General features: G+C 45.6%; 1 protein-coding gene across 1 annotated transcript; it reads right to left on the reverse strand.

The window, feature by feature from the left end:
* Nucleotides 1–11,626: 11,626 nt before the first annotated feature.
* On the reverse strand, nucleotides 11,627–12,291 carry LOC121879730 (Krueppel-like factor 16). Its single transcript, XM_042386495.1, has 2 exons — nucleotides 12,102–12,291; nucleotides 11,627–11,913 (listed from the first exon to the last, which is right to left on the reverse strand). Exons 1-2 carry the CDS (start codon nucleotides 12,289–12,291, stop codon nucleotides 11,627–11,629), a joined length of 477 nt encoding a protein of 158 aa, XP_042242429.1.
* Nucleotides 12,292–14,497: the final 2,206 nt, after the last annotated feature.

Below are 14,497 nucleotides of genomic sequence, written 5' to 3' on the forward strand. Positions count from 1 at the left end.
TTTCTCGCTCTATTTACAGTATTTCTCACTCTATTTACAGTATTTCTCACTCTATTTACATTATTTCTCGCTCTATTCCAATATTTCTCGCTTTCCTATTTACAGTATTTCTCGCTCTATTTACAGTATTTTCCTCTATTTACAGTATTTCTCACTATTTCTGCATTTCTCCCACATTTCCAATATTTCTCCCACATTTCCAATATTTCTCGCTCTATTCCAATATTTCTCACTTGAATTTGAGGAAGTTGTTTACGAACGGAGATACAAACACATTGATAAAGGATAAATAAATAAGATAAAAACTATATGCAATAAATTAAGAAGGATAAATAATAATTCTGATAAACAAATAAATAAACAGCTGAGATAATACGTAATAAATTATAATAATAATAATAACAAAAACAGCGACAATAACAATAAACAAGAACAAGTAAATAATAATAACAACAAATTATGGACAAAAAATACATTACAAAAGTCTTCTAAATGATCGTAAACAAAGAATATTGGAACCTCCGAAATCAGTCTATCTTAGGAACGTAATTGAATCGCTTTTAGGTAAGATCGAGAACGCCTTCAAAAAGTTAAACCGGGTCTTGGGATTTTGTTTTATGGTAAATGGTTTAATTAATGATAAAACCTTAAAAAAACCCAGATTATTGTGATATTTTAATGACATATTGGTTTTATAAGTCATAATTACGATTTTTTTTTAAAGATTTGACCCCTACCTGACCTAAGATGACCCTATCTGACTCTACCTAGTTCCTATAACTTCTTATGACCCTTCCTGACCTTCACCTGACCTGCGTGTGACCTCTGAGTGGGTATTGTTGGGTGAGGGAAGGATTCTTGGCTGTTCAATAGACGGTGTGTGACTGATGACTACTACTTTACTACTATTACTGCTACTACTACTAGCATTACTATTACTGCTATTACCACTACTGCTACTACTACTACGACTATTACTACTGCTACTATTAGTGCTATTACTACTACTACTACTACTACTACTACTACTACTACTACTACTACTACAACAACAACTATTTCTACTATTTCTACCACTGCTATTACTACTACAACCATCATCATCACCACTACTGCCACCACCACTACTACCACACCACAAATTCTCTGTACACTAGCATAGCAAAATTACCCATTACAAAGCATAGCAAAAGTATAGCAACCATAAAACAACGAAATATTACATAGAAGTGCATAGCATATTATAAGTATAGCAAAGCACAAGTCTGTCTGTCTGTCTGTCTGTCTGTCTGTCTGTCTGTCTGCACGAGTATTGATATACGTTCATATGTATGTGCCTATCTATTTCAGTGACTGTATGTATGTATGTATGTATGTATGTATGTATGTATGTATGTATAGGTATAAGTTCTTGTATCTATGCATGGAGAGAGAGAGAGAGAGAGAGAGAGAGAGAGAGAGAGAGAGAGAGAGAGAGAGAGAGAGAGAGAGAGAGAGAGAGAGAGAGAGAGAGAGAGAGAGAGAGAGAGAGACACTGGCCACTATAGGAAGCTTGGAATTATACCCTGACTTCATTTATCCAGCAGGTAAGGTCAGGGCAGGTAAGCACTGGGTGGCCTTAGATACCCGCCCACCGCCCACAAAGCCCACCCATATAATGCCCAAAATCCTGCCCACACAACACGGGACTATCGCCTTTCGGGAGGGTGGGGGAGGGGGGGTTAGTTGTGTGGTATAGTACTGTTTTGACCCGGGTTAATACACTGTCGTTTTTGTCAATAGTCCGCTACTGTATAGAGAGAGGGGGGGAGGAGGAGGGAGGGGGAGAGAGGAGAGGAGGGGGAGAGGGGGAGGGGAGGGGGAGGAGAGGGAGGAGGAGGGGAGGAGGAGGAGGGGAGGGGGGAGGAGAGGGAGGGGGAGAGAGGAGAGGGAGGGGAGAGAGGAGAGGGAGGGGAGAGGGGGGAGGGTTTCAAATCACAAATCGTTTTCCTCTCCGACACGTCAACGCTATCACCTACCACAACTACCACTCATCGATGTTTACCACAAGTATACCACCATCATCTATCAGAGGACCATCATTCCACACAACCACCACCACTACCACCAGCACCATCACCACCACCAACCATCACCACCACTACCACTCACCACCACCACCACCACCACCACCACCACCACCACCACCACCACCACCACCTCACCACCTCACTGCCTCACCACCACCACCACCCTCACCACCACCAATTTTCACCACCACCACCACCACTACCACCACCACCACCACCACCACCACCACCACCACCATCATCCACTGGTTATGGACCATCAGGGGTACTCACAATGACTCTTCCTCATCATTGTATGCCTTCCTCATCAGTCAAGAGGAAGACTGACCTCCTCCTCCCTCCCCCCCTCTCCTCCTTCTACCCCTCTTCTGCTTTCTCTTCCTCCTCCTCTCCCTTCACCTCCCCTCTCTCTCTCTCTCTCTCCTCTTCACCCCTCTATTTCTCCTCTCTCCTCCTCCTCTCCTTCACCCTCTCTCTTTCCACCTCCCTCCATCAACCTCCCCTCCATCACCTCCCACCCCCTCCTCCATCACCCCTCCCCCACAGCACAATAAGAGAGATAAATATTTGTCACCACAACAGTATGGGGCACCAGCCTCTCCTATACACTATCAACACAATATATAAACCCGGCCCTTATACCCTATATCTGTCCTATATATGACTCCTTATACCTTATATATGACTCCTTATACCTTATATGTGACTCCTTATACCTCATATATAACTAATGTATACTTTATATATTATAATGGCAGCTATAGTGGTTCAGATACATATAATATAAAGTGGTGTTATGTTAGGCCATTTTGGTTAAGTTCTCAAGTAGGGATTTTTTGAGTTGGTGGGGATTTTTCTTAAGTTGGTGGGGAATTTTTTAGGTTGGTGGGGATTTTTCTTAAGTTGGTGGGGAATTTTCTTAAGTTGGTGGGGATTTTTCTAAAGTTGGTGGGGAATTTTTTAGGTTGGTGGGGATTTTTCTTAAGTTGGTGGGGAATTTTTTTGAAGTTGGAGGGGAATTTCTCTAAGTTGGTGGGGAATTTTATTTTTTAAGTTCGTGAGAATTTTTGACACAAGACGAAAGATTTTTAGCTAAGAATTATTAACAACTTATGAGAAACTCCCCCGAAAACTACAACAATTCTCCCCCCAAAATTCTCAACACGAGGCAATAAATTCTGGAAGATGGAATTGACGATTGTTGATTTTTAGTTGATGGATCCAAATAATTCTCAATGAAAAAATGTTATTATGGGTATTTAATGTAACCTAAAATACTTGGCATTAAATTCTGAACTGAGGATTACTGTTTATTATTATTAGAGAGAGAGAGAGAGAGAGAGAGAGAGACAGACAGACAGACAGACACACAAATAGGTGTTTAGGTGTACAGAGGAAGGGCCAAGTTAGCGGGGATAACGCGGCTTAACTACTGTTGAGGGGAGGTGTTTGTGGGGAGGGAGGAGGGAGGGAGGAGGGGAGGAGGGAGGGAGGGGGAGGAATACATGCAGGGAGGAGAGGGAGAGGGAGGGAGAGAAAAGAGATGCCAGAAGGAGGGAGAGGAGGATGGGAGGAAAAGGAGAACGAAAAAGGCAAGGGCTTGTGGGGAAGAAGAGAGGAGAGAGAGAGGGAGGTAGTCTACCAATCTCTTCTGTCTTTTCATCACTCCACATTCTCTTTCCTCCTCCTCCTCTCTGTCTTCTTTTCTCTTTACCTTTCCCTCCCTCCCTCACCCTCCTTCACCCCACTCTACATGGCTAGACCACAAAAGACTGACTCTCTATCAAAATTTTGTGAGAAGGTTATAAGTGGTTTAAGGAGAGAGAGAGAGAGAGAGAGGTATAGGCAGAGAGAGAGAGAGAGAGAGAGAGAGAGGATACATCAACCAATATAAAGGAATTATAAGTTGTACCTTCAAATACCAAGATAAGAAAATGCTCCTTCAACTGCACAAATCTCAAGTGCTTATCAGTCTGGATTACTGTATACAGGCATGGAAACCTTATACCTCCAGAAAGACTTAACATCCCTGGTAAAGGTTCAACACAGAGCGACTAAGATGATTCCTGAACTATATTACTGATCATCCAAGTAGACTGAAGGCCTTAGGACTAACAACCCTTCAGACAAGACACAATGGGGCAGATCTAACTGAAACATTCATAATCCTGGAAGTGATGAAAACATGAACCCGGGACATGTCATTGTGATGTCCTGCACCACCAACACGAGGGGCCATAACTATAAGCTGGCCAAGTTATCACATAGACCAAATATAAGGAAATACTTCTTCACACAGAGGCTGGTAGACCTATGGAACACACAGAGGCTGGTAGACCTATGGAACAGTCTGCCAACACAAGCTGTGGAATCAAGAACAGTAATGGGCTACAAAATAACCGAGGCAACAAAGTGCGTAAGAACATAAGAATGGAGGAAACTGCAGCAGGCCTATTGGCCCATACTGGGCAGTCCCATTTACACCCAACCCCTATTGCTCATATACCCATCCAACCTATGTTTGAAGCTATCCAGCGTATTCGAGTTAATGATGATGTTTGGTAACTTGTTCCACTCATCCACTACTCAATTTCCAAACCAGTGTTTACCTATCTCGCGCCTAAATCTAAATTTGTCTAATTTAAAACCATTGTTACGAGTTCGCTCCTGGTTGGATAGTTTAAGTACCTTTGTTATATCACCTTTGTTTAGCCCTGACTTCCGTTTATACACCTCGATCATATCGCCCCTCACTCTACGTCTCTCGAGGGAGTGCAAATTAAGATGCTTTAACCTGTCTCTGTACTCAAGGTTCCTTATGCCCGGGATTAGCCTTGTCATTCTCCTCTGAATTCTTTCTATAGGGGATTCTATATCCATTCTGTAGTACGGTGACCAGAACTGAACCACATAATCCAAGTGAGGTCTCACAAGGATGACCTCGCTAGTCTTGTAACTAAAAAGGCGATCAAGAGCAATGGAGGGAGTATACACAGCCCACTGGCCTCTGCATGACCGCACCTCACGGCCATTGGGTAAATAACTTAAATTAGTCACTGCGAGAGATTAATTCATTATAACATTTGAGAGAGAGAGAGAGAGAGAGAGAGAGAGAGAGAGAGAGAGAGAGAGAGGAAGTTTAACTGCGGAACCTTTGAGAATCCATCTTTGTGTCGTAGCGTATAAGTGAGACAGTTAGATACATTCTCACACCTCCAATTACAGAAAAAACACATAAGTTACGAAGGTTTAAGACCCAGAACACAACACAAGGTATACAATATGTTGGTCATTAGCGGCGCCACAGTACAATAGTTGACGCTGTGACCACCAGATGGCCACAACACACCAAGACAAAAGACGATCACTGTGTACCAGAGTCTGTCCCATATACAAGATGGCCGCCTCGGTACAGTGGTGGGCCTTCCTCGCTGCTAATGTGTGTTGATGGAGGGAGGGTGATGGAGGGAGGGTGATGGAGGGAGTGGGAGGAGGGAAGGATGGAGGGAGTAGGAGGAGGGAAGGATGGAGGGAGTAGGAGGAGGGAAGGACCTTTACCAATATATTCTCTATCTTAGTCTTGTCTCCTAATTGGTGCTGAGTGAAGGTATCTAGTTAAGGTAGTCTCATTAGGCCTATGTTATGGATATTACACACACAAACACATACACACACACACACGCAAACACACACACACACACACATTCACATACGCTCAACCTATACACACACACATAGCCTACATATACATAAAAAGACGCACACATACATATACACAAAACAGCCTACATGCACAAACACACACACAGAGCTTACACATATATACACACACGCACACTTACACACACACCTACACACACCTATAGACTATATACATACACAAAGTTAAGAGGTATGCATCATATAGGTGTGTGTGTGTATAGGGCTATAGGCTATGTGTGTATGTGTATGGGAGAAAGTGAACGAGAGAGAGCTTTCCACACCGCCACTAACCAGAAGGTGTCGGCGCCGCGTTTGAATTTTATCGTTCAAAGAGTTGTTGAGGCGCTGACAGCCGTGTCTAATTGTGCCGCCTTTGTTAACTGTCCCTTGTAGGTTTGTTAGAGGCGCCCTGGGTTTTGTTAAGACGCCCTGGGTTTGTTAGAAGCGCCCTGGGTTTGTTAGAGGCGCCCTGGGTTTGTTAGAGACGCCTGGGTTTGTTAGAGACGCCCTGGGTTTGTTAGAGACGCCCTGGGTTTGTTAGAACGCCCTGGGTTTGTTAGAACGCCCTGGGTTTGTTAGAGGCGCCCTGGGTTTGTTAGAGACGCCCTGGGTTTGTTAGAGGCGCCCTGGGTTTGTTAGGCGCCCTGGGTTTTGTTAGAGGCGCCCTGGGTTTGGTTAGAGACGCCCTGGGTTTTGTTAGAGCGCCCTCGGTTTGTTAGAGACGCCCTGGGTTTGTTAGAGAGCGCCCTGGGTTTGTTAGAGCGCCCTGGGTTTGTTAGAGCGCCCTGGGTTTGTTAGAGGCGCCCTGGGTTTGAAGACGCCCTGGGTTTGTTAGAGGCGCCCTCGGTTTGTTAAGACGCCCTGGGTTTGTTAGAGGCGCCTGGGTTTGTTAGAGGCGCCCTCGGTTTGTAGGACGCCCTGGGTTTGTTAGAGGCGCCTGGGTTTGTTAGAGACGCCTGGGTTTGTTAGAGACGCCTGGGTTTGTTAGAGACGCCCTGGGTTTGTTAGAGGCGCCCTGGGTTTGTTAGAGACGCCCTGGGTTTGTTAGAGCGCCCTGGGTTTTGTTAGAGGCGCCCTGGGTTTGATAGAGGCGCCCTGGGTTTGTTAGAGCGCCCTGGGTTTGTAGAGCGCCCTGGGTTTGTTAGAACGCCTGGGTTTGTTAGAGGCGCCCTGGGTTTGTTAGAGACGCCCTGGGTTTGTTAGAGACGCCCTGGGTTTGTTAGAGACGCCCTGGGTTTGTTAGAGAGCGCCCTGGGTTTGTTAGAGAGGCGCCCTGGGTTTGTTAGAACGCCCTGGGTGGTTTGTTAGAGGCGCCTGGGTTTGTTAGAGCGCCTGGGTTTGTTGAGACGCCCTGGGTTTGTTAGAGGCGCCCTGGGTTTGTTAGAGAGCGCCCTGGGTTTGTTAGGAACGCCCTGGGTTTGTTAGAGGCGCCTGGGTTTGTTAGGGCTGGGTGTTAGACGCCCTGGGTTTGTTAGAGACGCCCTGGGTTTGTTAGAGGCGCCCTGGGTTTGTTAGAGGCGCCCTGGGTTTGTTAGAGCGCCCTGGGTTTGTTAGAGGCGCCCTGGGTTTGTTAGAGGCGCCCTGGACTTTTAGTTATATCGCAATACTAACAGCAATATAGACACTCCGCCAGACGCACGATCGCCAGCCTGGTAGTAAAGAACTCAACAGTGTACCCTTCGCCAGACGCACGATCGCCAGCTTTGGTTGTGGAGATCTCAACAGTGTACCCTTCGCCAGACGCAAGATCGCCAGCCTGGTAGTAAAGATCTCAACAGTGTACCCTTCGCCAGACGCAAGATCGCTAGCCTGGTAGTAAAGATCTCAACAGTGTACCCTTCGCCAGACGCAGATCGCCAGCCTGGTAGTAAAGATCTCAACAGTGTACCCTTCGCCAGACGCAAGATCGCCAGCCTGGTAGTAAAGATCTCAACAGTGTACCCTTCGCCAGACGCAAGATCGCCAGCCTGGTAGTAAAGATCTCAACAGTGTACCCTTCGCCAGACGCAAGATCGCCAGCCTGGTTGTGAAAATCTCAACAGTTTATTTGAGATTTCACTAAATAAAACTTCACCACACAAGAGCCACTGTTGAACCACTATGGCTTATTCATCACAGTGGCCTTCCCGAATCCATCATTTTCGGGGCACAAGAATTCCAATGTGGCGGTGGCGGCAGAGGCTGAGGCGGTAGCGGTAGCGGCGGTAGCGGTAGCGGCGGCGACATCTAAGCGACCAAAATATTACCCAAAATCAGGTCGGGATAGAGAGATCAACGCCATGACACCCGTGGCGAATCACTGAGTTGCCAACGATACTCTAACCTAACCTAATTATCTTCACCTAACTAACCCCAATATCCAAACCTCAACTAATCCTAATCAATAACCCAATCACTAATCAATAACTTAACGTAATTTAAACCACAGGATAAATTACCATTACCTCAGAAATATAATAAGATCAATGTGGCAACGTAATGTTTTGATAGATTTGGCGGCAAAAGGTAAGAGTTGCCATGTCATGTATTATTATGGTTGACTTCCCGCCAATTGTTGTGTTAATCAATTGAATTTATTTAAAACTATCTGGCTCGCTTTCCCTTATACCAGCACCGCCTTTACACCCAGTTTAACGAGTGGGTGAAAATGTACGGTATTTTTCACGATTCTGAAATCTACCATTACTTTCACCAACATATTACAGAAATAATAATAAAAATAATACGATAATAATAATACTAATACAAATAATAATAATAATAATAATAATGTCACTACTACTACGACTATTACTACTACTACTAATAATAATAAATTTAGTTTTTCAATTTTTAGAGCATTATTAACTATTTTTGTGAACGTAAACAAATAATTAATGTAAAATATTTAAGCTATAATGAATGACAATATCCGTGACGTCATAAGCCCCGAGGCAATAATGACGATATTTCCCCATTAAAAATAACTACAGATGCGTAAATATTGAATATATCCTTGAAATATTACCACGGTTGAATAGTTTAATATTTAAAAAAGATATTACGCCATTAACAAGAGAGAAGCTTAAAATATCAACTTCACGAAGAGTTGACGGGTCCATTGTTGACATCTCTGGCTATGTGCTTTACCATAATCAAACCTTTTCTAAATACCTCAATTAACACTAAAATCACTTACCAACCCTAACTAATTAACCCTCAATAGTTCATAATTACACTTACCTTATTACTGGTGGAAATAATTAACTAAAACTTACCTAAAATGGGTAAAAACTGACGTGAATGCTGACCACATGAGAACGGATATAGTTCTTAATTGTTAATCCGGCAAACCAATCAGATAATTAGCTAATCAACCGGCTAACCAATCAGATAATTAGTCAATGAACCGGCTAACCAATCAGATAATTAATTAATCAACCAATCAGAACCAAGAAATCGTCTTCAGTTTATACCAACCTAACCTAACCTACCCCTACCTCTCCTCTCTGACTCGCTAATCCCTGTTTTGGAGTGGCTAATCCCCCCGCTTGACTCCTTAATCCGCAACTTGACTGGCTAATCGGTCTTCCTGTGCTGTAGGTAGCCAGTAATCCCGTTAATCTCCTCCTGGGGGGGATTTAACTCTTGGATTTACCCAAACAAATTTATCCAGAGGCGTTTATTTATTTATTCTTATATTATTGTTATTATTATTATTAGTGGTAGTAGTTGTTGTAGTAGTGGTAATAGTAGTAGTAATGGTAGTAGTAGTTATAGTACTGGATTGAATAGTAGTAGTAGTGGTAGTAGTAGTTATAGTACTGGTAATAGTAGTAGTAGTGGTAGTAGTTGTTGTAGTAGTGGTAATAGTAGTAGTAATGGTAGTAGTAGTTATAGTACTGGTAATAGTAGTAGTAGTGGTAGTAGTTGTTATAGTACTGGTAATAGTAGTAGTAGTAGTGGTAGTAGTTGTTGTAGTAGTGGTAATGAAAAGTATTATTATCGTACTTTATTATTATTATTATCTTTTAAAGTAGCAATATTAATTGTATTTATTTTACTTATTGATTGACTATTTTTTTTAGAAAGATCATCTGAGAGCAACCCGGAAGTCGCCATCTTGGAAACAACCGGAAGCCGCCATCTTGGAAATGCATTCGGTCGTGATATATAAACATGACTCAAATTAAACCAAATAATCGCTCATAATTGTGAATTACTAGCAAGAGTAAGGTTGTTCGGGCGACTGAGACAGACAGGCATATTATTCACGAGATTTTCAATAACTATTCACCATAAATAACTAGAATCCAATTAATTTTAGGCTCGTTTCTGTATCAAAATCAAAATAACTTGATAAATTGTCTTTAAGTAAATTTCTATCATAGTTATAAAGTGAGAATAAGTACAGTATTAATATTACGTGGATTTTATACTTAAATTAGTATCTAACTTATACTTTTGAGCAGTTTATTGTTATTTTGTAGCGTTTATTATTATTATTATTTTAAGATATTCGTACTATTATTATTATTGTTATTATTATTAGTATAGTGGTGGTAGTGCAAGTAATAGTAGTGGTGGTGGTAGTGCTAGTAATAGTAGTAGTGGTGGTAGTGCTAGTAATAGTAGTGGTGGTGGTAGTAGTAATAGTAGTGGTGGTATTAATAGTAGTAATTACGGCTGTTATCATCATTATCATTATTTTCATCATCATTACATATCGTCATCTCTCTCCTAATAACAATTCTCAATCGTACACTTTTAATTTCTCTATACAAGGGAAAATGTACTATGAATGTACTCCAGGTGTACTTCAGGTGTGTAACAGATGTACTCCAGGTGTAACAGATGTACTACAGGTAACAGATGTACTAGATGTCTCAGGTGTAACGATGTACTACAGATGTACTCAGGTGTAACAGATGTACTCAGATGTACTCCAGGTGTAACAGATGTACTACAGGTGACGGTAAGTGGCCAGAGAAACAAGATCTTTCCCAAACATAATTTATTGTACACTTAACACTAATGACTGATAACAATTTGTACATTATATACACAGGTGTAGGTGTAGAGGGTGGGTGTAGGTGGGTGAGTGGGTGTAGGTGGGTCAGGGGATGTGGGATGGTAGGTCAGGGGGTGTAGATGGTGGGCGTAGGTGGGTCAGGGGGGTGTAGGTGGGTCAGGGGGTGTAGATGTGTTAAGAATGGTCGCTGAAGATGGTGTAAATGGTGTAGATTCTGTAGGGGTTCTTGTAGGTGGTGTAGATCAGTCAATAGACGTCTCGTAGGGGTTTTAACTGCTGTAGCGGCTGTAGTAGATGATGTAGAGGGCATGGTAGGTGATGTAACTGCTGTAGTAGGGGTCACTGTAGATGGTGTACTTCTGTAGTCGCTGTAGTAGGGGTCACTGTAGGTGGTGTGCTTCTGTAGTCGCTGTAGTAGGGGTCACTGTAGATGGTGTGCTTCTGTAGTCGCTGTAGTAGGGGTCACTGTAGGTGGTGTGCTTCTGTAGTCGCTGTAGTAGGGGTCACTGTAGGTGGTGTGCTTCTGTAGTCGCTGTAGTAGGGGTCACTGTAGGTGGTGTGCTTCTGTAGTCGCTGTAGTAGGGGTCACTGTAGGTGGTGTGCTTCTGTAGTCGCTGTAGTAGGGGTCACTGTAGGTGGTGTGCTTCTGTAGTCGATGTAGTAGGGGTCACTGTAGGTGGTGTGCTTCTGTAGTCGCTGTAGGTGGTTTGTAGAGATCATTGTAGAAGTCACTGTAGTGGGTTTAACTGCTGTAGGAGTCAGGCTTTAACTGTCGTAGAAGTCACTGTAGGTGATTTAACTGCTGTAGAGGTTACTGTAGATGACTTAACTGCTGTAATAAGGGTCACTGTAGATGATTCAACTGCTGTAGTCGCTGTAGTAGTGGGTGTGGGGGCAGTAGGGGGTGTCTCTGATGTGTGCGGATGTGTTTCTTAAGGTGATCTTTCCGGCCGAACCTCTTATCACACAGGGGGCAGGGGAAAGGTCGAGCCCCGCTGTGTATCCGCCGGTGCCGCGTCAGTTCTTCATTCCGGGTGAACTTCTTGTGGCAGCCTTCATGACCGCAGGCGTAAGGTCGTTCTCCAGTGTGGATCCTGACGTGACCTTTAAGTTGACCTTTGTTGCTGAAGGCTGACCCACATTCATTACAACCAAAGCCTTTTGGTCTGGGACGGCGAGCGCAGACTCTCTCTACTTCTGCAGCGGGGACTAGCACATCCAGGAGGGGGATTAGAGGGGACCCTAACCCCCCTAGTGCCGGTGTAATGCCTACCAGTGACCCGGTATTGAAGCCAGGTAGTCGAGGGTAGAAGGCATACCGGGTAGAGGGCCGTTGAATCCTGCTAACCCAGCCAACACGCCCATGGGTAGGCCTAGTTCCATGGGCGGCAGGATCTGGTTGAAAGGCGCTTGTGGGCGGAAGTCTGGTAGAGGGGGCGTGGGCGGTGCTGCTGTTCGTACACCCACACTAGTTGCCGCCCCTACACCCCCGCCCTCAGTCTTCAACATCTTGACTGGGTGGTTATCCTGGGGGCGCTCGCTTCTGTCCTGCGCCCCTGACGCCCGTCCCAGTTGCTAGTGTGGGCGTGGGCGGGTTGTGGGCGGCCAAATAAGACTGCCAAGGCCTGAAGATGGGCGGGGAGGAGGGTGGGTGGTGTGGGTCGGGGGAGGTCATGCTTCTATACCTCTCTGTGTCGTCTTCTCACTCACACCCTCAGAGGTCAAAGGTCACGCCCCCAGGAGTTAATAGACGGGACGGGACACAAACGAGGTCAGTGTGAAGTAGCTTCCATCAGTCAGGTCACACTGGGTCACGGGAGTCAATCCTGTCTTAATACGAGGTCACACGAAGGTCACACTTGTGGAAGGTCACACTTGTGGGAGGTCACACTTGAAGAAGGTCACTCTTGAAGTGGATTCTCAGGTGTACACAGGTAGATAGCTTGATGTGTACGCGCAGAAGTATACACGAAGTTGATGTGTACATGAAGCAGGTTGTGTACACGAAATTTAAATGTCCAAGTAATCGATGCGTACACGCGATGGATGTGTATACGCGCAGATGATATGCGTATACGGATACAGTTAAAGCGTACACGGAGTAACACGCACCCAAATAGAGGGCGCTAAGGAGTCAAGGACGTGTGACCACCACCACGACCCAACAACAACTGAACCTTGTCATTGTGTCCAGGGTCATATATATCCTAGTGCCCCCCTCCCCACTACTACAGGAACCATAGCCTGACCTCTCTCTCTCTCTCTCTCTCTTCTTCTCTTTTTCTTTCTCTCTCTCTCTCTCTCTCTCTGTCAGTCTGTCTGTGTTCCCCTTTTCAGTCTGTCTGTGTTTCTCTCTCTCTCTCTCTCTCAGGGCTGTCTGTAAGATTTCGTGGTTCGTTTAGTTGTGGTTGCAGTTGGTAGTAGTTGTGGTTGTAGTTGTGGTTGTAGTTGTGTGGTTGTTGATGTTTGCTTTCCATCCCCCCCCATTTCGTCTCCCGGTGCCTGCAAGTGTGTACCATGGCGATCTCAATGGTTAGGTTAGGTTGAAACGCCCGCATCCTGGCCTCCTGGCCTACAAAACCTTCTCACAGCCCCCACAGCCCTCTGGCCCTAAAAACCTTCTCAGAACCCCATGAGCCCCCACAGCCCCTCCTAGCCCACAAAACCTTCTCAGCCCCCAGCCCTCTGGCCCAAAAAACCCTTCTCACAGCCCCCACAGCCCCTCCTGGCCCACAAAACCTTCTCACAGCCCCCCACAGCCCCTCCTGGCCCAAAAACCTTCTCACAGACCCCCATGAGGCCCCCAGCCTCTAGCCCACAAAAACCTTCCACAGCCCCCATAAGCCCCCAGCCCCCAGCCCACAAAAACCTTCTCACAGCCCCCATAGGCCCCCACAGCCCTCCTACCCACAAAACCTTTTCACAGCCCCAGCCCTCTAGTCACAAAACCTTCTCACAGCCCCCATGAGCCCCCCACAGCCCCTCCTAGCCCACAAAAACCTTCTCACAGACCCCATGAGCCCTCCACAGCCCCTCCTCGCACAAAAACCTTCTCACAGCCCCATAAGCCCTCACCATCACCCCCTGCCCTCACCGCCGCCATTGTACACAGCGGACCTCAATTAGACATAAATATCGACACGTCAGCTGGGGACAAAGAGGCCCTCTGGGGGGGTCAACTGGCCTCTCCGGCTAAATATGTTGACATCTGGCCTAATGCATCAACAAGCCACAGCCAATTGAGGTATGGTCGCGTGGGGGCCGCCCAGATACCACCCATCCACCCACCCAGGAGCCACCCAAACCCTCCCCTTACCAAATCAACCCGGGGAATGTCGCTCTTAAACGGCTTGCTTAATCTACCATGCCACCCTTGCCGCCCCTGCCGCCCCTGCCGCCCGGGTGGTTTATGGAGCGGTGTGACGGCTGTTTTGGTGTGTGTGTTGCATCACTGTGTCTCTGTCGTGTAATCTCGTCTATATATCTGTATTTGGTTAAAGTATAGTGAAGATGTGGTGTTTTTTGGTGGTGTATTGGTGGCTGTGGTGGTGGTAACAGCAGGGCCAGAGGGTGATAGGCAGCTGGGCGGGAGACCCTCCAATAGGCGCCGCCCACCGTGTCTCAACCGCCCCGACACGCCCCCATTGGCCCAGCTGACCGCCGCTCTGACGTCACGGGGCTCACACGCCCCCATTGGCCCATTTGCCCAACGCTC

This window comes from Homarus americanus, unplaced genomic scaffold (assembly GCF_018991925.1).
Source record: "Homarus americanus isolate GMGI-L3 unplaced genomic scaffold, GMGI_Hamer_2.0 scaffold42643, whole genome shotgun sequence".
Lineage (NCBI taxonomy): Eukaryota > Metazoa > Arthropoda > Malacostraca > Decapoda > Nephropidae > Homarus > Homarus americanus.

Coding starts and splice junctions, on each gene's coding strand:
- LOC121879730 (XM_042386495.1), bottom strand. CDS start 12,291: ATGTTGAAGACTGAGGGCGGGGGTGTAGGGGCGGCAACTAGTGTGGGT. Junction 11,914..12,101: donor ATTCAACGGCCCTCTACCCG/GTATGCCTTCTA, acceptor AATGTGGGTCAG/CCTTCAGCAACAAAGGTCAA.